This window comes from Neolamprologus multifasciatus, chromosome 1 (genome assembly GCF_963576455.1).
Source record: "Neolamprologus multifasciatus chromosome 1, fNeoMul1.2, whole genome shotgun sequence".
Lineage (NCBI taxonomy): Eukaryota > Metazoa > Chordata > Actinopteri > Cichliformes > Cichlidae > Neolamprologus > Neolamprologus multifasciatus.
In genome coordinates, this window is record NC_140439.1 from 34,195,137 (window position 1) to 34,222,909 (window position 27,773).

The window sequence follows — 27,773 nt, forward strand, 5'->3', positions numbered from 1 at the left end:
CACGCATTCCCGACCTGATTGGTAACTGGAACCACAGACAGAATTAAAGAATTTTATCTTCCCCATGTGTTTTATTCCTTTTTATTGTCATTTGAACTCATACAAAGACTTAACACAGAGCTATGCAGGACCAAGCACAGAAAGGAACAAAGGCAACCTGAAAGCTTTAGAAAAACAGGTACCATAAACCTCTGCAGATACACTAAGGCATTTAGAATTATTAGGCACTGTAACATGAACACAAAGATGTAAAAAGATGATCCTCTGCATCTGTTAGTACACTTAACAAAATATGAAGCATTCACTGCACAGACTTGTTACACACTCAGCGAGGCATTTTCCTTCATGATTTAGCATAAATGGCACTTAAAAGAAAGTAACAGGTAAACAGTAAAGAATGTTACATCTTCTCAGTGAAACTGCTTAAAAACATTTAGAATTTAAAACATTGAAATGCAGCAATATATAAGTTCGCTAATGGATTAAGCAAGGCTAGTAAAATACATTCATTCAAGAAACAAATCAAGGACTCTCACGTGCAAAACAACATTCACAACTTGACCATTCACAAAGTAGCTCTACAACCTACAGCTTACAGGTAAATATATATTTTTGTGTTTTTTATTACATAAATAATTTGATTATCAAATGTGTATAAGAATCTACTTTGTAGATAAAGAGAAAGTCCAACACGGCAAAGTGTCAGTAAAATAGGGAATGTGACTAAGATAAAGACAGGTAGATAAAGAGTAGAAACCCAAATGTGGGATTTGATCAGAGTCACTGTAGGGTGACTGGCTGTCCAAGAGATGCAGGAAAGTCATCAGTCTGCCCACATTCTTCCCTTCTACAGACATAATAAACTTTAACTACATCAAAATTCACATCAATAAAACACAGGTCATGCTCTTCTTAGGGAAGCGGGTAGGATGAATCACAAGGGTAAATGATACATCCTTGTATTTCTGGAACTTGGAGGCATATTGGTCTGTGGCATAACTGGTACATTAAGCAAATCTAAAATACCAATATTTGTGCATTTAAAACTGTGTCCCAGGAACGGCACTCAGCAGAAACAACAGTCCTCAAAGACTGTCTCACAAACACAAATGACAGTAATACATAACCATGGTACACATATGATTTTTTTTAGCAGCTTATAGAATATTGCATTCATCACACCCCTCTTCCCAGACATAAAACAACTCCACTATACAATTAGCATTCCCTCAATCACTGTTTAACATACTGCAACATAGTTTATTAACTCTACATCCATAAATCCATGAATTTTAAATCCCGAAACTGATCAGCGGCCACCGATTTCTACAAAACTGTGGCAATAAGAGATTCCTTCCCATATACAGTATGCACAGCTATGCTCACTGTGTACAGCTCTGTACACAATGGCACTAACAAGGGAGTGCTTAACCCACAATCAAATCACTGCCTTGCAGTCAAGCAGAAACTGGGGCTGGGTGTGTTTGCACAACTTTGTTTTCTTCTTCGATTCGTCTGGAGCTTGTTTTTCAGTAAAAACAAAAACAATACACTGAAATCGCAGCTTAACTAAGAAGCCAGTCTCAGTGCTCTGTGTGTGTGTGTGTGTGTGTACGTTTTAGTTTTTCCCCACAGTGCAGTTTTACTGTGCTGTACATATACTGGAATGGCACTAAATGCTTTTTATTGTGTCTGACGTACAGTGCAACTTGCATCAGATACAGAACTGTGCTGGGAAAGCACACACATACCATCAAGTGCACCAATATACAGTATTTGGCACAGCCACTTTCCAAAGCAACATACTACATACACTGCTGCTTAGTATTCCAGTGGAAACACCAAAGGTCACTGATAGTACACAAAACAGGTCCAGTATAGGTACAGCACAGTACTGTATACTGGGCTCAATATGCGTACTGCAGACAGTAACAGCTGCAGTTAGCTCAGTAGAGGCCACTGTCATTGTTGTAGGAGCTGGAGCTGGGGAAGGTGGGACAAGGTTTATTCCAGGGCAGAGCGCCGGCCTTGTCTACTGTGGGAAGGCTGAGGGTGCTGGCACTCTTCATCTTGTTCTTTAAACCCCAGCTGAGGAATGATGACTTCTTGGCTACTTTGCGAACCTTGGAGTTCTTGTCATCTTCATTATAGGCCAGACAAATCATGGAGTAGGTCTTAGGCAAGTTTCCACAGAAGGTTGCACTCTTGGTAGGCTATGGTACAGACAATGAAAATGACATTTAGTAAAAAAAAAAAAAAGTGTCAGTCAGTATTTTGCAGACTTATTAATATATATATATATATATTTTTTTTTTTTACACTGCATACCAAACAGTCCTAATTATTTCATCAGTCAATGAGTTATTAATCAGTTGTTAATATCCAAAATCATAAAAAAACTTATTGTGAATAGTTATGAGGGGTTGCAAAACAAGTACAGAATAAATACATAACCTAATGAAGTTTACCACCTTTTAAATACTTGTAGAAGTGCATTACTTTTTAACATACTTTCATATAGTTTCTTAATTTCACTGAGGCACTGTTTCTTTCCATATCATGCCCCACTGTGGACGAGTTTAAACCTCAATGATTTTAGCTCTTTGTCCACATGTTTAGGCTACTTGGCTGGTGAACTCACACAGCAGTAATTTGTTTTAAACACACACGTAGGTCACAGTCAAGGTCCTGTTTCTCATGGGAAATGATATAAACCATTTACACTGATACCTCCAAGGAGAAATCTGAAACTCTGGACTGAGCAATCACTTTGCACAAAGACCAATTCTGCCGTCACCATTTGTTAATCAAACAAACCTGCTGATAACCTTTCCCTAAACACACTGGACAAAACGAGGGCCTTGCATACCATGGCAGTGCTGTTGTCCATCATGCTGACCACCTGGATATCAATCCCCTCCTCGTCCACGTCCTTCAGAAGTCGCATCACGTCACTCACGCTCATCCACTTGCACTCTGTGTCACCCACAGTAACGATGTAGTCACCCTCTTTGAGGCCATCAGCCTGGAAAAAAACATGACAAAGAAAATTGAGTTACAGGGTGAAATATCCTGATATTGCAGAAGAGTAAACATTTACAAGTCATGTTGAACTACTTTCCTTCGACTCCCTTGAGGCAGCTACAATCAGCCGAAAAACAACTGAAGTTTAGTCTAAAGTGGGGGTTATTTGGGGGGTGGGGTTTTTACGCCTTATTTTTTCAGAAGGCATAACTCATCATTAGCGTGCTGCAGAGCACTCCACTAACATGATTTCACATGTGTCTACCTTATAATGTGATCCATGTCCACCTAAGATAGGTCAAACACTAATGACCCAGCAAGTTCTAAATAAAAATCCTATTTAATGCAGTATTTAAAGTTATGAATAGTCTGACCTAGTTAGCTTATGCAAGACTACTAATCTGTTTCTCTACATAGCTTGCAGGGCCTAATAAAAGTCTGCTCCTTGTCAGCACCTCTTAATGAGCTGTCAGACTGCTGGCTTGTAGAGAGTAAATACTCCCTGATTCTTAATTAAATTAGTAGTCAGAGTAGCTGACAAACAGGAGGAGGGGAAATCCTCCAAACATTCTTTGAGGCTGAAATCCTGTTTAGGCTTCCAAGAGTGACTTTATTTAATCAAAGGCTCATTGAGTAGATAAGATCGAAACGTATTTGATATTCTGCATGGAAGCACAACTGAAAATTCAAGCTGTTAGATTTTCCACAGCAAACAAAGCTACTCCATGATTGTAATTAATATCGAGAAACCTATGCATCTGATTTTTAATCAAATCTGCTAAGAACACCAAAAGTGGCCAAAAGATCTCTCTCCTGTGCTCTAAAAACAATGTACCTTGTAAAATTAAAATGAGAACAGATATGCCAACCAGTGCGTGATTATAATTTAACAGAGTAATTTCAAAAAAGGAACTTCCAAAAGGACTAATGCATTAATTATGAATTATACAGAAAGTTAATAAACCATGTAATGTTGATTGTTACATGGCACCACACTGACAGTCACTTAAAATCCTGTATATCTACTCCTGTTCATTCAGTGGTAGGAAATAGATTTTAACTCACAGCAGCTGCACAGAGAGGGTCCAGTGAAACCACCTGAACCGGTGAGTCTCCTTTCAGTGTGAAACCCAGGTCTCTGTCGTCTGAGCGAACCCGTATTGTCCGTGGGGCAGTCCACCGCTGCTTGGCCGAGAAGACTGACTGCGGGCCCTGTGTGGAGACAGAATGTGGATGCTGGGATTAATAAGGCTACAGGTATTCTTGACTTAAGAAGATAATATCCTGTTGAGTTTGATTTCAGTGAATGCTGCGGGGGAAACTGAAAATCCAATATAATGTCTTGGCTTGTGCCCTTAATACTCACATATTTGAGCTATATTACTGTAGCAGTAAACGCCAGGTAAAGGGCCAGAATGGTGGCTACAGTCTTGTGTATTACCACTTCAATTCAGAGGACATGGCTGAAGTATTAATGGTACCTTTCACACACCTGAAATTATTTTTCCTCAAAATTTTAGCAGGGATGTCATTTTTCTGTATGATTAGGCAAAAAAAGGCAGTGAATCCTTTGAGCAAACTGACACTCATGGAAAACCTTCTCAAAATGCTGTAGGCGTTATGCATCTATCCTTGAAAGTTGATATTTCCAATAATACTTTCCATTTAGGCTGCCCGTCTCTAACACACTTGTTATCTGCTGGGAAAATCTCTCCTCCATTGAATCCTGACACTCAGTTGTACCTAGTACCAAGACGTCTCTTATCGCGATGGCTTTAGTAATCACCAGAGTGATTGTTCAGCGAGATGGTGCCAGATTAAGCTTTTCAGTCCCACATTCCTCTTCATATCTCTGGGAATATGTTCTTGCTGCTTGCTGCTTTTGTAACTGGCACCAGACAGGTACTTATTCACCTACTACTGGAAATGTCAGCTGTGACCCAGGCCCCCCCCTTATGAATGATTTCAGCTTTTTTAAACATCCCTTTCAAACAATGTGAAGAGAAGATTCCAGGGTTAGAGAGAGAAAATTTGTTAGTCACCCACCCCCCCCTTTACCTCTCACCACCACCATTTATGAAAGGTACAGGAACATTACTCAATGCATTTAGCATGAAAGACTCCCAACTTGGAATGCGAAAAGTTTGTGTTGAGTTACAGGAAAATGAAGTCAACCTTCAATCTCAAGGTAAATTCACCAACTTCAGTAGAGATTTTTCCTTCAACAGAAGCAGTGAACTGTAAAAAGTTCTATTTTCTCATCTCCCTTTAAAATACCACAATGACCATGAGCAGACTTAAAGCAAGGGCCAGCACCTTTGTCCATGTTTAGTGTTAGTTTTGCATGAGTCCAGAAAGTTTTGGACACATCAGAGGAGTTTTCATGTGCCAAAGCTTCCAAAAGACTCATCCTTGGTTGGTTGTATTCAGAAACAACAAAAAATACACTCTGGGTGTTAAAATAAAATAAAATAAATAAATGAAACTTTTTAGGACAAAACACAAACCCAGAGGCATTTAATGTCCTTTAATGAATAGACCAGACCAACAACCATGTATGAAATGTGTGAGTAAATTGTTAGTAACCCACGTACCAGCCTCTGGAAAAAGTCGACGACTTTCACCTTTGCAGCTGCGGGAAATTCCATCTCTGCTTTGTGTTCTGTTTTAGCTATAAAAAAAAGGGAGTAACAAAAATAAATTTATCACTCTATAATGTTTACCGTCACAACCACATTTCAATTGTTAAGAGAGATGGACAGGGAGTTGGCAGTATAAACATTACATCATCTCTACTTGGAAATAAATGCCACTTATCAAAGCTAACTACAGCAGGTGTGGCAGACAATGCAGCTCCCTTTTTACGAGCTGTTTCCTGAGAGACAGTCCTCCCAAATCAACACAGTGTTTTTGCTTCGCTTTAGTGCCTTTTGTTAGTGTTAAGTGTGTGACACTAAGGTGACTGTTCGGTTTCTGTGATTACCAGAGGATGAATAGCTTTCACCTCAGTGACATTTATTGGAGACTCAAATGAGCTTTAAAATCATTGACAAACTTATCATGTTTCCTTGCATATATTTTAACTCTTATTATTGTAACTTATTTAAAAACTAAACAAAAACAACTCACAGATGATTTTTGGGGCCTCCATATAATCAGCGAACTCTTCCTCATTTTCATTTTCACTGTGCTTGTTGACTGAGCGCTGGTGACTGGCTTTTAAAATTTCCTGCAGGACCTCCAAGTTGTTGGTATTCTTACACAATCCATAAATCCTCAAAGCCTCCTCATGACCGAAGATGGCATGACGGATGTGAGCTTTACCTGCAGAAGAGGAGAAAAACTCATCAAGAAAAGTGAAGAAGACAATAAAGAGGAAAGGAGGGACTGAGATGAATACGCAGAGCTATTTTGTTCCGATTTGTGCTTATTTTACCAATCCGCTGACGTTCATCTTTCTTCTTTAAGATGTCCAGAGCAGTGCATCCCTCAGGAAGGCTATCATACACCTGTGACAAGGTCTTCTCCTGCTTGTCCTCATCATCGCCCGGACCCACTGAACACACAGAGAGCACAAAAAAAATTAAGCAACTGGAAAACTGTTTTATATCTCTCTTTTTAAAGCATAAATTACAAGCAGAACTATTGATAGTGATTTTGATTATTATGTGGGGTTTGCATGCTCTCTATCGGTACTCCAGCTTTGTTCCACAGTCCAAAAATCAAAGTCAAAAGTTGACAGTAGGTGTGAATGTGAGTGTGAATGGTTGTCGTTCTCTATGTGTTAATCCTGTGAAAGACTGGTGACCTGTCCAAGGTATATTCTGCCTCTCACCCTATGACAGCTTAGATAGGTTCCCTGCCCCCAATCCTGAATTGGACAAGCAAATGAATGTTTTAAAAGAAGTTTTAAAATGCAAACTTTGTTCATATATATTCCATCATTCAATCTTCCTCTTCTGGTTCACTGGATTTTAAAGTTTTAATTAAATCTATTAAACCAAAAGCATCTGGAAATATGTTTTAGCTTCCTGAGTTTTCTGCTTAGCAGAGACAGTATAGAGAATTTATTTGGAATCGTTTGTGATTAATCTGTTTACTACAGCAATCTCAATTCAGCCCTGCTCTGTAGTCAAGGCCTCTCTACAGTCCAGTGGTTAATTGCTCTATTCTCCGTGTTCACACAGGAATCTGTTAATGAGCTGCCAAACCAAAAGTTGCTTCGTTCCGTTGTTTCCTTTATTCAGTCTCGTCCCACTCTCAGAACCATAGCCACCCACTCTGCTCTATTTTGTTTTTGATTTATTCATTTCCAAATGTACATGTAAAGTACAAAAGGAAAAGAATAAAAACATACAGCGAAACAGTGCAAATCAGTAGAAAATTGCATTATGGAGTTGACATAAAGCTGGAGATAAGAAGATCACCGTTCCTTTCCCTCACACTCTCTCACTTGGTCCCATCTATTTATGTAAAGAGCTGTAAGAGTCTACATAACTGTTAATCCTGCAGAAGTATACAGCACTTACACTCAGTTGGGTTTTTTTGTTTGTTTGGTTTTTTTCATTTTTAAATCACCTCAGCTGTCTTTCTTTCCCTTCTCATCATGACCTCTTTTGCTGTCTTTTTTGGGACTCTTTACAATCGTGTGTGTCAGACAATTTGTGAGTATCCCCAAAGAGGCATTATATAAAAGCATCCAAGATGGCTGTGGTACAGGGACGTAATCTGACATGACCAACCCAATGGCCCATACAGCACTTTAAGAGATCAGATATTCCAGAGAGCTCAGGAGGCAGCCCAAATCCTGTTACATCCAGCCTTGAACTGCTGTACACATTAACAACCAAGAGCCAAATATCTACTACACATAACCTGCATGAAAACTTACTAAAGGAGAAATGTATTAACAATCTTTTAACATAAACACTTTTTCAGGTAAAGAATACATTTGTGTTGTCTAAGCAGAACAACACAACGGCATTTTTTTTATATGTATCTATGAAGAAATAAAAACTTCCCCCTAAATCCCACTAAATCAAAAATTTGAATCTCTTCTTACACTGGTGGTCCAGCAGTGCTGAAGCTACAAAGTAGTGTGCCATGGAGCGGTAGTGGTTGGTTTTAATTTGTGACATGGTGGACCAGAAAAATGGCACATTGTCTTTTACTGGTGTCTGGATCATGCACTGATGGACTTGGTCGTAGATTTCTGAGACCTGGCAGGAAGAGGATGATAGAGTTACAGTTAAAAAGTGCATTAAAAGCACCAAGACAGGTACAAAAAATAAAAAAGAACTGTGGCGACATTATCGCTTTACATTCACTTTAAGTACAGTAGATCTTTCTAAGTCTGGAGCAACAACAAGAGTATTACTTGCATATAATGTGAGGACTATGTGTGGCTTTTCTGAAGTTTACCTTTGCAGCCTCTTGTGCAACTTTCATCAGAGAGTAAAACTGGTTTCGGATGCCAGGCAGTGCAATCTTCTCAAACAAGCACTCTTGAGCCTGAGCAAGCATCAGCCGAATCAGCATACTGAGCATGGCTGGACTCATGTCGTAGCTGGGAGTGTGGGTGAAAGTCTCCTTAAGGTTATTCAAGACACCTGGACAGGAAAGAGCAGTCGGCACAAGTTGAAATCTAATTAGTCCAAGGAAACTACAATTAGTGCTAGTTATTTAAATCATCAGAGACTTAACAGAGAAAAGAAGAAGAAAGAAAAACAAAAAACAAAACTAAATTACTCCTACACTACATGGAAAACTTCCAGTTTTGGGTTGTATTTTGAAGCCTGCAGGGAGAAAGCCTGCTTTCTCTTTTCCAGCCTCAAGTCTGGGTCAGCTACATAACAAAAGCCACTTTCATGTAATCTCAGTCGTCATGTAATTCCAAGGCTAGAATGGTAATTTCAGAACAGAACCTCTCGTTTGGGATTTGGTTGACATGAGCTATATCTGGAACATGAGTATTTATGTATCATGGCTAGCCCACATTTGACTTTCACAGTAAATTTTTGACAGTAGAAGTTTGATATTATAGTTAATAGATTGGGCATCAGCCATCTCTCTCTCTTTTTTATCAATTACTTAATTAGAAGAAAGCATATATTTTGCTAGTCCACAAAATGACAGATGTGGTTCTGCTGGTACTTTAACCCTAAGTACTGACACCCTTTTAGACAGATGTTTTAAAAGGTGCACAGGTAGACCAGTGCCTTTTTGCTGTTAATATTATTTCAGCAAGATTAACTATATCTGTGTCTGTCTGTTAAACACTGAGCAAAGAAATTAACATTAAATGAATTCAATTCAATTCAATTCAGTTTTATTTATATAGCGCCAAATCACAACAACAGTCGACTCAAGGCGCTTTATACTGTACAGTAGATCGTACAATCATAGATACAAGTTACTTTGGAAGAAATGAGGCCATGTCCACTCCAGCTAAGAATTTATGCCTACTGTTTGCCAGATAAAAACCTGGCAACAGTGAGTTGCAGACAGCTTAATAACAGAGCAATGCCTCAGTACAATTCGCATAAAGACTTGGCAACTCCTACAGTAGCTGGCTTCTCTCATTCACATCACCTTTTGCGTCCTTGGCTAAAGAGCCCTGCAGCAGTTGCGCTACACCTAGCATTCCTGCCTGTAAACTCCCAGCTTGGATTACTACAGGTTCTTGGTCACAATGTTCTTCATAATAACATAATTGTTTTCCTTCACACAAGCCTAAATTAAAGCCATCAAAGCAACATAGTTGAAGCAATATCCAGAGCTATAATTATAGAGCAATACTGCCCACACTGCAAAGTCATAAATCTATCACGAAACATTCTGAAACCTTTGAGGGTTGGACAGTCTCTTCATGTTTTTGGTGCTTCCTGGAGCTCAGCCACATGACAAGAAACATCTACATTCATTCTCCGTCACGGAACAGAAGTCAGGGCGGAAGCTGGCCAAAATTCTAAAAGCAAAACTGTACTGCAGTGGCAATACTTTTCTGAGAACTGTGTTATCAGAGAAGCACTGCACGAGAGTGAAAAAAAAAAAGTCTTTCACTTTGAATGAAACCCTGTGCCTGGCGTTTTTTCAGCAGTTAAAAGAAGTTCTTGCTGTCACTATTTATTTATTTTGTCTTCTTGGCTTTCTTTTCTTTATATCTGCTCCCTTTACTCAAAGATTCAGCTTTCAGTAGCAGTGTTTCAGACTATAGAGGAACAAAGATAAACATAACTTTAAGAAACAAAAGTCTGACTGTTGGCCTTAACACAGGCTGAAAAGAGAGAATTAATATGACTGCAGATCATCATTTCATCACGTCTCTGGATACCTGCAGCTTTCTGGAAGGAAGAAACAGCCTCCTCCAGGCCGGTTAGCGTCTGTCGATTAGCACGGGTACCGAGCTGAGAGTAGAGGGCGGCCATGTTGAAAAGGATACTGGCCTTCTCTAGTGACAAGTTTTGTTGACACAGTGGCACTCCTGTGAAGGAGTCATACCTAAAGGAAAGTAAACACAACATTAATGTGTTAAAAAAAAACTCATGAAGATAAACAGTCCAAAGAATATGAAGTGAAAGATATTTTTAGCAGCAATATAACAGCCTTTCTGTCACACTTTGTGTGTTGTTACATTTTAATGTAACAGCATGTATATCATATTCTTGTCTATATCACTTGTTTGAAATGCTTCAAATTTGCTTCAATGCTAAAGCTCTTTAAAGTCTTTGAGCTCTTTATCTGTGCATTTATCTTTGCAAGACATTTCAATTAAATTCAGTAGCAATGACTAACATAAGTAACATGACTAACACGCAATAAAACCTCTCTGAAAAGAATGCTTGCACTTCATTGAGACTCCTTTGTGACTCTTGAGTGTGGAATTCTTATAAAATCCAAGACAGGATTTGTCATGTGATATCACTGATAAGTTAACATGTCTCTCAAGCCGTCTACTTTTTTGCTTTCTAAACAGGATTTCTCTTCCAGGCTTGATACATGACGAAAAAGCAGCAGTAGGTAAAAAACAAACAAACAAAAAAAAAAACTGCTGTCAAATGTTTCCTTTTTATTTATTTCATAAGGAAGTTTCCAGTCGAGTCACACCAGCTGACATGGTTTCAGGAAAGCACAGGTGTTCATGGCACCTCTTTGCTTACTTTGAAGTCACTGGATATAGTCTCACCTGTTTCCTTTCTGTCAGAGGTTAGAAAGACAAGGTGACATTGTCCAGTTTTGCTAATTAGGAAATGACTGCAGTGTACCATGTGAAGAAGATGCCTGTCTGTCTGGTTGGGGAGAAGAATCGGCTCTCTATCAGAGGAAGATGGCTGTAGTATTTTCCAAGCAGCTCCACCCCGGCCTCACTTCGACTTGGTGTTCTGCATGCCTAGGATATGTAAGACAAAAGCCTATGTTCACAAGTGGTGAACGAACACAAAAGACCATCTTTTTTCTGTGCTACTCGATCATTATCATCTCCACTGTATTTGGTAGGTGGCAGAAATGAAGAATGATCTCTCACTCCACCTGTAAACTAAAAAGACGTGAACTCCGCAGCTAACTGCACAGGAAATATGTTTTTGTAGTTGACCCAGCCCATAAAAGTTCAAGTCAAAGGATTTCATGGTTTTTTCCGTGACAGACATGAATAATGGGTATATTAAACACACCTGTCGCAGGTCCATGAAGTCAGCAATCTCATCTTCAAAAGTCTTCCCGTCTTCACTATAGTGCTCCAAGATAAAGTCCTATAAAAGACAGAAAGACAAAAAAAAAATAAATCAGCATGTAAATACAAGTTCTTTTTAGCATTTAGGATCTTAAGTTAAGCATACAATCTGTTGGTTACACAGTGGTTTTTCTCATACCATCACTAAATAGTACAAAGAAGACAACCCTGTGTTGTGTATGCTGGAGAGAATTTCTTTTCTCTCTGAGCCAGCCACATGTAGGAGAGGCTCGATCAAATTTAAAGCCATATTGTGAATACCCCCATTAAGGAGGATTAGCTGGAAAATGTTTATATGGATGAATAACCTTTATCTTTACTGGAATACACCCTTTACTGTCAGGAGAACTTAGGTTTCTTAGAATTTATTCACGAGAGCAACTCTTTGTACTTGGAAGCTTTTTGAATAAGGCCGCAGGTCATGAAAACTGAGGCATGATTTCAGTCAAGAAGTAGAGCAGAATTAACGTGCTCGGAGATCTTTGTCAGAAAACGTCTCACGTGCCCGTCAACAATCCGAAAGAGGATGCGACACAACATAAACGTGCCAACTATGACATTTACAAGTGGGCTTACCCTTGTTTACAAGAGTTCAACTTGTCTATTAACTAGTGACCCACTTTTAGCTTTTTCCTGATCAGGTGATATCCTGGTCCTAAACGAACATTCAGTGACATGACCTAGTAACGTAACATGGCTGCAGTCATACACGCGACAGACAATATGACTGAAATACGTAATTCAAGGATACTTAGTTTCAAGGATATATATGCAAACTGAAAATACTGCCTACAAATATCAATCAGGTTTTTATTATTATTATTATTATTATTATTATTATTATTATTTGTAGCTCCATACCTATATTCCTGTTTTGACAGAAATTATAATACAATTTTGTTTAACTGATGATGCATGTGTTTTGCATGGTGCAAAACACCATGCAAAACACATGCATGGTGTTTTGCATGTACCCAAGTATGCATTTCTGAAAGCACAGCACAGTTTAAGAATGCCAAGTCGAAACTTTTGAGGTTTCTTTTGTACCTTGAACGGAGTAGAGAAGTCAACTTCTTTTGTTTCCTTCAGGCCCAGAGCAATGAGGGGAATGTTGGCAGACTCTCTGAAGGCAACAAAGACAAATATGTAGCTGATCTGTGTAATCCATATGATATAAATTCACAACAAATCAAACACATGATAGCAGGACCTTAAAAAAAGGGACAAAATATTCAATACAAGTAAGGACAAATAGAAAATGTATCAGTTAAAAAGACGTCTCTATGGTTTGTGTCAATATATTCAATTCAATTCAATTCAATTCAATTTTATTTATATAGCGCCAAATCACAACAAATGTCGCCTCAAGGCGCTTCATAGATACAGAGAAAAGCCCAACAATCATATGACCCCCTATGAGCAAGCACTTTGGCGACAGTGGGAAGGAAAAACTCCCTTTTAACAGGAAGAAACCTCCGGCAGAACCAGGCTCAGGGAGGGGCGGCCATCTGCTGCGACCGGTTGGGGTGAGAGAAGGAAGACAGGATAAAGACATGCTGTGGAAGAGAGACAGAGTTAATAACAGATACGATTCAATACAGAGAGGTCTGTTAATACATAGTGAGTGAGAAAGGTGACTGGAAAGGAAAAACTCAATGCATCATGGGAATCCCCCGGCAGCCTACATCTATTGCAGCATAACTAAGGGAGGATTCAGGGTCACCTGGTCCAGCCCTAACTATATGCTTTAGCAAAAAGGAAGGTTTTAAGCCTAATCTTAAAAGTAGAGATAGTGTCTGTCTCCTGAATCCAAACTGGAAGCTGGTTCCACAGAAGAGGGGCCTGAAAACTGAAGGCTCTCCCTCCCATTCTACTTTTAAATACTCTAGGAACAACAAGTAGGCCTGCAGAGCGAGAGCGAAGTGCTCTAATAGGGTGATATGGTACTACAAGGTCATTAAGATAAGATGGGGCCTGATTATTTAAGACCTTGTATGTGAGGAGCAGGATTTTGAATTCAATTCTGGATTTAACAGGAAGCCAATGAAGGGAAGCCAAAACAGGAGAAATATGCTCTCTCTTTCTAGTCCCTGTCAGTACTCTTGCTGCAGCATTTTGGATTAACTGAAGGCTTTTCAGTGAGTTTTTTGGACATCCTGATAATAATGAATTGCAGTAGTCTAGCCTGGAAGTAATAAATGCATGAACTAGTTTTTCAGCGTCACTCTGAGACAGGATATTTCTAATTTTAGAGATGTTGCGCAAATGGAAGAACGCAGCCTTACATATTTGTTTAATATGTGCGTTGAAGGACATATCCTGGTCAAAAATGACTCCAAGGTTCCTCACAGTGTTACTGGAGGCCAAGGTAATGCCATCCAGAGTAAGAATCTGGTTAGATACCATATTTCTAAGCTTTTCAGCGCCGAGTACAATGACCTCAGTTTTATCTGAGTTAAGAAGCAGAAAGTTAGTGGCCATCCAAGTCTTTATGTCTTTAAGACATTCCTGCAGTTTAACTAATTGGTGTGTGTTATCTGGCTTCATGGACAGATAGAGCTGGGTGTCATCTGCATAGCAGTGAAAATGTATGCTATGTCTTCTAATGATGCTGCCTAGGGGAAGCATGTATAATGTAAACAGAATTGGTCCTAGCACCGAACCCTGTGGAACTCCATAATTAACCTCAGTGTGTGAAGAGGACTCTCCATTTACATGCACAAATTGGAGTCTATTAGATAGATATGATACAAACCACTGCAGTGCAATACCTGTAATACCTACAGCATGTTCTAATCGCTCTAATAGAATAATTATGGTCAACAGTATCGAATGCTGCACTAAGGTCAAGAAGGACAAGCACAGAGATGAGTCCACTGTCAGAGGCCATAAGAAGATCATTTGTAACCTTCAATAAAGCTGTTTCTGTGCTGTGATGAACTCTGAAACCTGACTGAAACTCTTCAAATAAACCATTCCTCTGCAGATGATCTGTTAGCTGTTTGACAACTACTCTTTCAAGGATTTTTGATATGAAAGGAAGGTTGGAGATTGGCCTATAATTAGCTAAGACTGCTGGGTCTAGAGATGGCTTTTTGAGTAAAGGTTTAACTGCAGCCACCTTGAAGGCCTGTGGTACATAGCCGATTATTAGAGATAGGTTGATAGGTATATCTATCCAGGAAACACCCTTTGAAAGCACACCAAGCCTTAGTGGGTATATCAGGTCAACACAGTTAGATTAGTAAATATTAAATCACACTAGTCCCATCAGTGACAGCTTTGTTGTTGAGAAAGTTGGCATTTCAGTTTAATCTTAGTGAAGTTTACTTTCATAGGAGATACTGTACAAAAGGATTAGGCAGATGGTGTTGTGAAAAATCTGTTAGGATTTAAAGGTGAATGAGGCCTCCCATGTCCCTCACTGTTGATTAATTATTCAGGAGTTGCCGCTTTGCTTCAGTCTTTTTTTCTTCTAGCTACTAGCAGGTTTTAACCTCCGATTATTGCAGCCTGGCAAATAGTAAACAGAGGCTGCCATAAAACACTCATAAAACACACTGTTTTGATCTCAGCTACAACCTTAATGGTTTGGAAATTTTCTGGTTTTATGGGGGTCCTTGTTAGTGACAGATGGAAAGCAAGTTCAGCTTGTTATCAGAGCTGAGGGACTATAACCTGACAGAAACCTGCTGCTAATCACAGAGGCATCATTAAAAAAAACTAAACTCTCTCTTTTCCTCAAAGCAAAATAATGAGCTGTTATTAAAAAATGTATTAAAAAAACCCCACCCACTTCTGGAATTGCCTGAAACAAACTTCAGGCTCAAAACCACTTATGTTTAAAAGGATTAATTAACAATCTCAGACCTCATAAGAGACATGATTTTCTGTAAATTCACATCAAAAGGAGGTGAACTACTGTGCATTGTTATTGCAAAATACTGTTTTACACGAGATGTTCAACACTCAGTGATAAGACAGCATTCCTCTGGCATGCTGACGTGCCAGAGGAAAACCTCATTCATCAGTAACACTGGCAGAGAGAGAGAGAGGCTGCAGTGTAATCCATTAGTCCTTGTAGATGAGATCACTCTGGACTTTTCTCTGGCTTGGCAGAGATGGGTCCATGGGGGTTGAGTGTATCTGTTTCACAGGGAATCTGGAGGGAAAATGTTACAAGCCTCTCAGAGACTCGCTCCTCCTCACACACACGCGGGAAACAGACAGCTAGTAGTCAAGGGAAGCTGTGGGTTTAGCTACACAGAGCCAAACACTTCTTAAACCCTTTAAAGCAAAAGGTTTCAGGCTGTTGCAATCTGTTCTGACTTCTTAGTATACACCGACTAAGAAGACCTCTTGACCCGTTTAACTAGAACATGTCAATGAGGCTAAGAAGTCAGTGTGCACTCAGTTTGGATATGTTGTTAGCAACCGGATGATGTTAATGAATACTAATCTTCCCTTAAGGAGGGACAGATGAAAAAGTATATTAAAATAATGTTATAAAACTAAAAACATGTGATTTTATGTGTTCAGAAGTGTTAACTTCATAAAATGATGTTATTAATATTAACTAAATTTATCTGAAGTTCTAAAACTCGCAATTGGTGTCAGAGGTCACAGCTGATATCTTTGTGTATTCAGGACAATAGACAAGAGCAAATTATTCTCTCTTACGCAGCAAAAATGAATACGGTGGCCTGCAATGCTGACATATTATCTTACTGTTTTCATTAGTAATCATTTTAATTCTGCTGATTCAGAAATGTTCTAGGAAAGTTCATTAACTTTGCACAAAGGACAAACTGGACAAATCAGCACTTTGGTAGTGTGACGAATCATTTACACTCATACATTGAAATAATGAGCAGTGCTAGTGAGTCCATTTCATTTTTACTTCATAATCTATCAGTGATGAGCCAGGTTTTTTTTCCCTCAAGAGGGCAATTCAGAGAGAGCAGAACAAACAAATGTATATTACATATACTGCCATCAGGCCACAGACTGTATGGCACTTTGTGTTATGCATGCCACAAAGGAGCTGAATCTAAGAAATAACCACAGAAGACACTATACAAAGGACAGTAGACAAGTGGGAAAGACTGTTGGAGACAGGTGTTGTGTTTCTGTACTTAAGAGTGAGGTTGTATTTCAGGCTGAGAGGAGGAGGCTAACTCTCCATTGTGGCTGTACAGCGTCATCCCTATGAGACACCTGCTAGGCAATGACACGAAAGGACTTTCTCAACATATCTAATATTCTCCAGTTTAGGCTTCCCACACACCTGTGCATAAGGCGCTTGTTGACGATGAGAACACTATGGACCTAAATGGGGTTTATTTTAAGCAGACCCACAATGACAATGACACGACAATGACAATGGTTTCCTATTGTGTGTGCCGTGAGCAGGTGCTTCTCTAATAGTCTGATAAGGAGACTGAAGAGAGGCTGTTTGTTCCAGCACTAATGAATCTGATCCCATGAGACTGATCACGCTAGGACTAACAATTGTACTGAGAGGCAGCTGGTGAATTTGGAGGATCTAAATAATCTTAGTGGCTGATGCATGAGGTTTTCTTGATGTCCACAAAGAGAAGGGTTTTTTTGCACTTAAGCAAGATACAAACTACCACAAGCAACACCCGTGTAAAACACATAATACACTCAATATTTGCCTCCTTAGATTCCTAAGAGCAAAGTTCATTGTCCTCCCTGCCTGGTACCCTGCAGACAGGAAACCAAATTTATTACAACCAGGTTGAAGGCTCCTGGTGCTTACAGCACTGAGACTCTGCAGACCAAACAAACTAATCTGGGCTTACTGTGGAGCCAATATGAGTTGGCATTTTAGGTTTTATAAGGTCATCTGCAGATTTATGTCAGAAATTACAACACCGCCCTAACTAGGTCTTTAGCTCAACGAATCGCTACAACAGTTTTTAGAATAGGAAATACACAGTTGGATATTAGAAGCATTACACCTTGTCACCTCAACAACCTTGTTAATTTGCTCAGTATTTTGTTGGGCAAGGATGGGAGGGCATAGAGCTAACCCTAATAACAAATCATATGTAGCATAGACTGCTCTACCGGGTGTGCATTTTTTCTTATTTTATTTTATTTTAGTTATTTGTTTCTTTGTTTGTTGTTTTGTTTGTTTGGGGGGGTTGTTGTTTTTACACACTGACAGTAACATCTTGAGAGATCCTACTACGACACCCAAATATTCTGATACCATCCAACCTAGTAGCGAAACTGTTCTTTGAGAATGAGCATCACTGATCACCACATGTAAGTGGTCAGAATGGAGTGGGCAAGGTACTGGGTGAGCTAAAAACAATGCCACCGAAGCTTCCGATGGAACAAACTCATCAGTCAAAATTAAATCAGTTATGCGTTTTTGTTTTTTTAATAATGATTACACTTCATATTTTCAAAATGGAAAACTCCACAGTTGTTTAATTTCTTTCTGGAATAAAACCTACCCCATGATTACTTTCAGTCACCCAATTAATATTCTTTACCCACAACCGGCTTAAACTTGTTTGGTTACTTCGTAGCCACGAGGAAGTGTACTATTTGCAGCACAAACAGATGCATCTTCAAATAAAAATCTGTCACCACTTCCTCATCAACTCCTTTGTGTCTTGCCAAAGTTTCATTTACACGTGAGTGAGAGAATGAGAACATGCATCAACTTCATCCAAACCTTATAAATCTGGCAGGTGTATTTGGAAAGGAAACACTAGAATCTTTAACTGTCACACACCCATACAACACACACCTGACCGTCACACTGAGTGAGAGAATGCTTTTTTGCCAGACGATCATCTTGGCTTGCATACAGATTCAACTCAGTGTTTCCTTGTTGCTCTGTGCATTGTGCAAAACCTGATATTCCAGTTTAACAACAACACCACTGTCTTGCACTTTGTCTTTGCGGTTCCTTCTTAAACTTCCACCCCCACCTTTTCCTCCTCTGTCATCAAGAGGCTTTCGTTTGAAAGCGTGCCAGAGCCATCTGTCTCTTGTAGGTTGTGAATGTTTGTCTGTTGTCTTACATCTCTATTTTAATAGTAATTCATAATTTTTCTTCGTGGGTTTGGATCAATGGTCACCTCACCACAAGAAAACTGGGACCAAAATCCTTTGCGTTGAGCTCCTGGAGATGTGTGGACATTTTAGCATGATATCTATTTGACAGCCTCCTTACATGCACTTAATGTAAAACTACAATTATTCTGAAAATTGTAAGCAATTATAGCCTATTGCCAGCAGCTGAATTGCTACTCACAAGAATACTACCATCTATTTTATACTGGTGGAACCTACACAACAAAATTCTATGTGGTGAACAATCTTGGCCACAAAACTAGTTGCAAATGTGAGGTCATAAGAATTATAAGGTCATAAGTTCACGATTCCTTCATTCTAAAACCCTTTTTACATTTTGAACTGGAGCAGTAGAAAAGAGAGGAGAAACATTTGTACTTACTGGTTGTTTTGGTAAACCTCCACAGAGCTGTTGAGACCTTCCAACTCGCTCATCAGAAGCTGAAGGTTTGAGTTAACGTAGCTCAACTCCAAGAGAACCATTTCTTTCACCTTGCTATTGGATGTAGCCCTGCAAACAGGTGATTGTAGAGAGAGAAAGATTGAAGGGGAAAAATGGAGAAGGAAAAAAAAGAACAGATCAGCCTTGTTATTATCCATTCTGGCTCAGCCAAACCTCACTGCAGCTGATTATTAAAACAAGCGTGTCTCTTCTGGTATTCTGGACCACAGATCTGCGTCACTGCGGCCCACTGTACACTTGCTCTACTCTTCGGCACGCATGCTTGACAGATGTCTCAGACTATGTACATGTCACTACTGTAATAGGACTGCACAGAGGTCACCTAGGATCTGGTCAAGGACACGTGTGTGTAAAAGTTAGTCTCAGATTTCCCTGCTTTTAAAGCCTAACCATTCTGAATGAAATACGCCTAGAAATCCCACTAGTCATTAACTTCCATGTGACCATCTGCTTCTGCAACAATTATCATTACTTGCACACATTTAAATGTTTAAAATGTAGTTTGCATTTTTTTAAGTTAGAAGGATCCGTGCACTAAATGTGCCATTTGCATACAGCTTTGTATACGTGTGTGCATGCAGGATGTCTAGAACAAACAAATGGATAAGGTGTGAGCATTTGCTGCATAGCAGAGATAACCCTGCACCAATACCTCTGCATGTCTGTGAATGCTAACATGCATGCACAGAGTGGATGGAACCTTTGTTATGTAGAATTTATGTTACGTTGTCAGTACGTGAAAACAACCTGCAATTAACGTGCATTCATGGAGACACAAGATAACACACACACACACAATGTTTATCTACATTTTACAGTGAATCCTAACGCGTTACCTGTCAGTCATAATAAATGGGACACTCACACATACCCATCGCCACCTAAAACCTGTCAGTCTCGAGACTCATATCTGTCACCTGATCTCCTTCTACCCTGTAATTACAGAGGATTGCATTTTTTAGACATGAAAGGTTACATGTAATGAAGTCCTACAAGGCAGGGGTTGAAGGGGGAAAAACCTGGTTAACCTAAGGGTAAAAGAGCAGGTACAAAATAACCACCCACCAGAATTAACCACAGTCAGGTTCAGTGGATTCCCTTTGTACGACATGAAGCTAATAATATCCAGCAGTCTGGATTTTGTTCAGGCACATTGTAAAAATCCACACTTTATACTCTACCACAGCCTGCATCACTTCCTGTTGGCCTGCTGAAGGGCTTCTGAGGAGTTTGGTCTGGGGAACAGATCATGGTAGTGGAGGAAGAGATCCTATGGTTTGGACAGAACAGATGTCTGCTAGCCCAGAGGCTATTATTAATATGTCATTTAAATATCTAATATCATCCTGCAGTGTGTGGGAATCCAACTGTATGCCAGCATCTGTGGTTGTCTCTATCCACTTCTTTGGAAAAGCTTTTTTACACTTTTGGCAGAGTGCTGTATTTTAACCTTAGGGGCAGCTAGCTGGTGGAGTTTTATAACTAAAAGCTTTAGGGCGACTCCACCAATTTTACATATACATTTTCATTTTAGTACAATAAGGGCTGCCATGATTGCCATCTGCAACTATAAAGCAAATGTGAAAACAATTTCAAATAAAAAAAATAACCTTAAACCCCTTGTTCCAAGCGGCCTGTATAGCAGGTTAATATACCTTTATCCTGCTAGTTTACAGTTGCTTCATTCATTACTGACCAGGCAGGATGGTCTGTAAAGTTCCAATATTGGAAATTTAGATTTTTTATTTATTTTTTTTAATCTTGTCTTGGTCTCTGCTGTTTTAATTTTGAGAAGAGAAGAGAGACAAGAATAGAAGAAAACCAGTCTGACCAGACTGACTTTTGCTGAAAGGGAGGAATGCAGAGCAAAGCAGAAGAAAAGAAAGGAGGCAGAGCACATAATGGGTGTCCTAGTGGGATAAGATTGCCAGGATATGCACACTCTCACACACTGAGATGGAAGAGCAGAAGTAGACCTTGGGTTAGATTGCATATGATTTAAGATCTTTAAAAAAATAGAGCAGAGAGAATACCTATAACTCAGAAGTAAATCCATGCTGTTCTCTGGGCTGCAGGTGGGTTGGCAGAGGGAGACACACATACAGACACACACATTTTCCTCTGACCTTGCCTGGTCAGAATATGTCAAGTACTAAAGGAATGTGCAGACTTCAGAAGCTGACGGCAGGCTTAGACAGACCTAAAGACCATGCAATAACTGTGGTATCCATGTACAGCAGTATTATCAGACAAAAGGAAAGAGATTTCTTATCTTGTGCCATCACAGTCACGAGCACAGTGATGAAAGACAATGATTCACTCTTCTAGAGAAAAGCAACCTTTCATCACAAGGTGCTTTCTGACATTCATACCACTAAACAACATCCTGGCTGACAAATTTGCATTATCCTTAAAGTCCATAAACACAAGCAGGATACTCTAACAGGTAGACCCCAGCACAGAAAGCCTCTAATAAAAACTCGTCTTATAAAGTTTATAATTCATGTGTCAGAGTTGTAAACTCAGCTGGGGAAAGCTTTAGGCTTAATTTCTCACATCTTGCTCTCCTGATGTCTTATAATCACTATAATAAAATGGATAAAATTAAAGCATAAAGTAAAGAGTTCAGTAGACCCTCCTTAATCACATGTTACTGAAGCTCTTTGTTTTCAGATTACAAGGAATGATCCTCTGCGAGATTGTTATCTCTCACCACCATTTACCCTGTCATTTCAATTCTTACCGCTATAAATTCACAACAGCTCATGACAGAAAGACAAAAGTGAGGCCAGACATATCAACAGCAACAGTTCCCTGCAATGCAGTGACAAAGGCTAGCTACAATGATGTAACATATGCAAAACTACATGTGTGCTTGGATTCTTAAACCCATCATAGACTTTGCTCTCCTCTTTAAATATTTCCACTTTAGAATGAATCAACTATTACTTAAAAAAAAACATATCTACTTCAAGCACACACACATGCACACAGTAAACCCATATATTAAGTTGGATGCATGTATCACTTTGTTCTTACTTGAGCAGATTCTCAGCTCCAGCCCTCATCCTCATCTGTTTGATGATCTGCTGGTTAAGACTGGCTCGTGTGTTCTGCAGTTTGCTTCGTCCAGTCTGTGCGAATGGGTTGCAACCCTGAAACACAGGAAGGAAAAATGAGTCAGCAAGGAAAAAAACCCAACAAAAAACCCATCTTCTAAAAATGTAACAAACAGAAAAACGTAATTCAACAATAGAACAGTTTTACATATTAGACAGTGGCTTCCCTCTTTGCTCTTCTGTAGCAATTGGACAACTACAAAGCTTCTGATACCAAAAGATTCTGCATGATTCTGCATGTTCAAAACTTCAGCTTCAATTTACTATAAAAGAGCTATTATATTATTACTTATTCAATGTGATAAAATACTTGACACTCTTAAGGTTTCAACATTTTTATTTCTGTTACAATTTTATGGCTTTTACATCATTTTTAGTTTTTGACGTAAGAAAAAAAATCCTCAAAGTTGGTTGTGGAAAGAGCTTCACCTTATTATGTAATAACGTGTATCAATTAAGGTGTTGTCATTTTCCATGACTACACATAATGGACCCACATGGACTATAGCGGTACTACGTGTCCTTGACTTTATCACAAACGTAAGTTAAAAGGTTGTCATTCACAGCAGCTCACATAAACTGGCACCAGGAATTCATTCTCACTGACTCACTGAAGAGCAGAGGTGTGGTCTGTGGTTTATTTTGGTTAGTGAAAACAACGTGATGCGAAGAGACCAGTCAGCACAGTAAAACTAGTTAGATTACAGCGATCAGCAGGGGACACCTCTAAGCTGAAATGATCTGACTCACTCTGAGGTCAGCAAAAGAATGAGCTTTAGTTTCTTTTGTAATACGTAATAAATGGACATAGTATTTTTAATTTCTCTGTCCCGTTTTAAATGTCAACAATGAGGCACAAGTTTCGATTATTTAATTTTCTTTCCATAACAGGGAGGATTCCCACAATCATGGTCAGCAGGGGAGAAAACAGTCTGAGTAAATTTTACCAAAAATTTCAGAGTAATGTTTAAATTACTGTTACACTGTACAATATAAATGAACATATATACACATAACAGCTGAAGATGATCTGTGCCCTGTACCTCTGATTAAGGTTTTCAATCTAACAGCCAAACTCCTCAAAAAACTAAATTAGTTACACCTGAGATATGTAGGATCACCCTAAAAACTTAGGAGTAAAAATACTTTTTGTAATGTAGTAATGCTTTGAATGCAGTCACCATCTCTTCACTGATAATGTGACAGTCTCTCACTGCCTTCCCACTTGGGGTGGGGGAAAAAATGATGATATTTTGTTTGCTAATAATGTATCGATACAGGGACAGCAGAAATCGATATTTTGTTACAAAAAGGTTTTTGTGCTCTGACTTCAAAGCATGTTGATCCTTTTTCTGAGCAAGAATCCTGACATTCCTTCACTGTCCAAATGTGTTTAACTTTTTTTGGCAGCAATAAACATGACAGTTTACTTATTTTAATTTAAGACATGTTTTATTTTAATTAAGTTTAAAACTTTTTTATTTAATGTAAAATTATATTTTGTTTTAATTTACTTTCAAATTCTTCAGTTGCTGAAGGGGCTGCATAGTTTTCATAAATTGCATAGTTCAGAATAGCTATAATTGTACCAGATGGTTGCATTCGGTTAAGTTGGACTAGACTGTAATACAAACCGTTCAGTTTGTCAACAATAAAACTGAAATGAGAGAAAGACTGAGTGCGAGACTTTGATATTAGATAAAAATGAATATTGATAAAGTTTACCTTTATGTACAGAATCTGAATATTGCAAAATATTTTTAAAAATTGCAATAATATCGTATCGTGCGTTAAGTATTGTGATAATATTGTATCATGGGATGTATGGTGATTCCCACCTCTACTTCCCACTACCTAAACTGACTTAATTCACCTCATAAGATGCTGAGCAAAATTTTGTAACAAAAACAGAACCCACACTTTGTTAACACTTTAATTAGTTCACAAGACTGTCCGGAAATTAGATGTTTTGTTATGTCTGCCACAAAAACAGCTTAAATATTCTTATTCATTACAGTTTCTCCAAGTAAGGCTATGGATGTACGTGCGTCTCTGTCACACCTGCCAGATATTTTACAGATAACTAAGTCTCACGTCGATGTTGATCTCAGAGACTTCCTGTAAAATGAGTAAGCAAAGGTATTTGTCTTGAGAACAAATTTCAGCACTGCAGGTCAAGTGGCTCCAACAATAGTCACATTTAGCATAATATTTTAGTCACAGTATATTGTACTCTCGAAACCAGCCTGCCATAGTTATTTGGTTCATCCTGTTCAAACGGTTGAACCACCTGAGGGCGTAATGATTAACCAAGTCTTGTTAACTACACAATAGAAGAGTACTGAAACTATCAAGGGTGTGGCAAAACACAACAGATAATTGTAGAATGACGGCAGGCTGAAGACGTTTTGTCCGGTCACGTCAATCGTGACATCACCAGCAGCAGTATGTACCAGGACAAAGGAGTGGCTCAAGTATGATAGCAACCATAGCAGGACATTTTTCTACGTATACTTTGTTACTATGCTACAAAACTTTTTGACATCCTATTAAGTGACACATGGAACTAAACCACTTGGCTGCTTATGCTGCTGCTGCCCTTACTAACCCACTGATCCGCACACTGAACTGAGCCCCTCCTACCCACTGGCACACTTGAACAGAACAGTCTTTCTCTACAAGTGTTCAAAACACTTCATTAGAGCAAAACACAAAGGCAGCGCAGTCCATTACCATATCCATCAAACGGCAAATCAATCTGGTATTATATAACTGATTCTTCATAAAGAACATGTGGAGCAATAATTCATGGGATAGTTGGTTTATACAAGTGCTGATTAGGACTGGCAATGAGCCAGGGAGAGGCTTCAGCCATGACCCAGTTCTGGTAACAACAGACTCACAGCTCCTGCTCGGCATCATTTAATGATGACATGAATAATGACAAGTATTTTCCCTAAATGACTCTTCACTCTGAATCCATTCCAAGTCTGCATACTGCTGTCAAACAGTGTGTTCTTGTTTCAATTCAAAGACATGCATTTATTTCAGGGGAACTACTGCATGAGTAAATATTTGTTTATGGCTTCATCTCATTTGTCGTTTTCCAATACAAAACTCTACTGAGGAAATCTAAGTGTGCTTCCAAGTCAGCTGAGCTTGTCTGGTTTTTGAACCAGGACACATGTTGTCAATTTGTGTCTGTGGTCTGGCTGAAGGACACCCTCAGGCCAGATGCTACGTCAATCCTCTCACTGGCCAAGGAGGATAAGGAGAAGAAACATGCCTATTCGGCTTTTTGTTCTGCCATCTTTCCATTCTGCAGCCCAAACAGTCGGACACCAGCCAGCTGGAGGTGAAACGGTGGAAGGCTAGGACGGAAGCCCCGAACCACAACAGCTCCCTGGAGCATCCGCTGGAGCCGGTGAGGCCTTGTAAATCATTACACTCATTTTCACCCAAGAGTGAGAGAGGAGCTCAAAAATGGAGGCAAAGATCGACTCGACTTCACTTAGTTAAAATTTGACCCAAAGTTTCCAAATTGCAAATCTCTTCAGCATGACAAAATGAGGGCACAGAACTCATTATTGTGTGGTTTTAGCAAATGTGCAAGCATTTTTATGCCAAGGCCATGAAAGTAAAAGACACAAATGTTCAATACAGAAATACACTGAACTAAAAGAAAGAACTTAAAATGAAAAAAGTAGGTGCTTGTAATATCTGAAATGCCTTATAATAATAATAATAATAATATTTTGGAGGCTCTATAGTCTTCCATCATGTCTTGTGGCAGTGCCAGACCCCAGCTCCCACTGACCTTTTTATAGACAGAGGAAGTGCAACACAGAGCCTAAATCCAGACAGCGTTCAGAAGGGGATTTGGTGGGATTGAAAGAAACAAAGGCTGTGTTCAGATGTCCATCTAAACAAGCTTTTTCTATAAAAACACATTTCAGTTGTGGATACCAGTGTAAATGTAGACGAATGAGACACAGACCACAGCATGGCAGTCAGGCAAGCCAATAAAAACACATTAGATAATCACTCTCTCACTGCCAGCTGCCTTTCTCATGACCTCAAACTGGACAGACCCAGCGCTCTGCAAAATGCTACAATCCCAGGTACTTGAAAAGGTGAAACCAGTTGGAGAGGTTTCTCTGCTGATCCTCATGCAGGGTTTGTCAATTATTGTGCAATGACAATTCACAAGCCTATTTACAGTATGACACTGTCTCAGTTACACTACAAGGGGTGCATTTTTAACCAAGTCCAATCTAAATATGTATACTTTACATCACTCTGCTGATGAGGTTATTCAAATTACCTCCCAGGAACTGTGAGATACAATCATTAAAAAGACAAAAGGTTTGCGCTTTACTTGGCTATCAATTTCTCTTAAATACAATGATCATTTTTTTTCTTCAAACAAACCCAATCTGTTTCATGCCTCGGCAGTAAGGCTAAACTGACCAAAGTCCACCAGGAATGTCAACAAATTCTTTTAACTATCAATCATCCTCACACCTCCCTAACAACAAACAGGGAGTCGATTATGTTGATTGTGGGATATTTGGCAGCGGCTCCCAGTATCAACAAGTGCACGAAGTACAGCTATTCTGGGTGTAACACACACACCCCCACCCACGGACACCTGAAGCTGACAATGCTGTGGTTTCTGCTGCGGCTGTTGGTGACAGATAAGGAGCAGCTTTTTGTACTCGAAAGACTGAAATCAAGCATCAACCTATCGATTTTTATTACATCTAATACACCAAAGAATAATTTACCATGATTAGTTGGTTTCGTTGGGAAAAAAAATGAAAATGGAAGAAAAATAAAATAGCAACTAATTGCTCTTTAAGTGGGAAGCGGAAACAATAAGTTGGATATAAAAAAGGGGGGTTCATTGGGAAACGTTAATTGTGTTTAACATTAGCACAGGCCTTATTAAACGTTCGGTTTAATAAGTTAAAACAGTAGCACGTCAACAACAAGCCTAACCTCAAGTCACTATTTTTCCAGGTTAAACTTAACAGTATACGCTGGATACATTACTTTGTGGATACGTGTCCTGCTTTTGTTCTCAAAGTGGAAGGACGAGAGACAAAAACTCACCTTTTTGAAATAATTTTTGTCTCCGCCGCCGTCGTTGATGCCATTTGATAAAAGAGCGTCCGTCATCCTGAAGGCACGCGCTCCGAGAACCTCGAGAGGAGAAAAAAATGTATTCTTTTTTCTTTTTTAATTAACAGCTTTTAACAACAGGTGAGAACCTCTCTACACCACCAATATGCCTGCTGTTCTAACTTCTCTTCACTCA

At 39.2% G+C, this 27,773-nt stretch overlaps 1 protein-coding gene across 2 annotated transcripts; it reads right to left on the reverse strand.

Moving 5' to 3' along the window:
* Nucleotides 1-65: 65 nt before the first annotated feature.
* rhpn2 (rhophilin, Rho GTPase binding protein 2) lies at nt 66-27,773 on the reverse strand. 2 transcript variants are annotated; one of them, XM_085155818.1, is made up of 15 exons: nt 27,569-27,773; nt 22,374-22,489; nt 19,254-19,382; nt 12,803-12,878; nt 11,697-11,774; nt 11,289-11,413; nt 10,358-10,524; nt 8,446-8,633; nt 8,087-8,243; nt 6,461-6,580; nt 6,154-6,348; nt 5,649-5,695; nt 4,090-4,236; nt 2,870-3,025; nt 66-2,213 (listed from the first exon to the last, which is right to left on the reverse strand). In XM_085155818.1, the coding sequence occupies exons 1-15, from the start codon at nt 27,632-27,634 to the stop codon at nt 1,947-1,949; spliced, it is 2,034 nt and encodes a 677-aa protein (XP_085011944.1). In that variant the 5' UTR covers nt 27,635-27,773; the 3' UTR covers nt 66-1,946. The 2 variants fall into 2 exon arrangements, with proteins under 2 accessions (XP_085011944.1, XP_085011936.1); XM_085155810.1 differs by having other exon boundaries at nt 5,619-5,695; nt 27,569-27,772.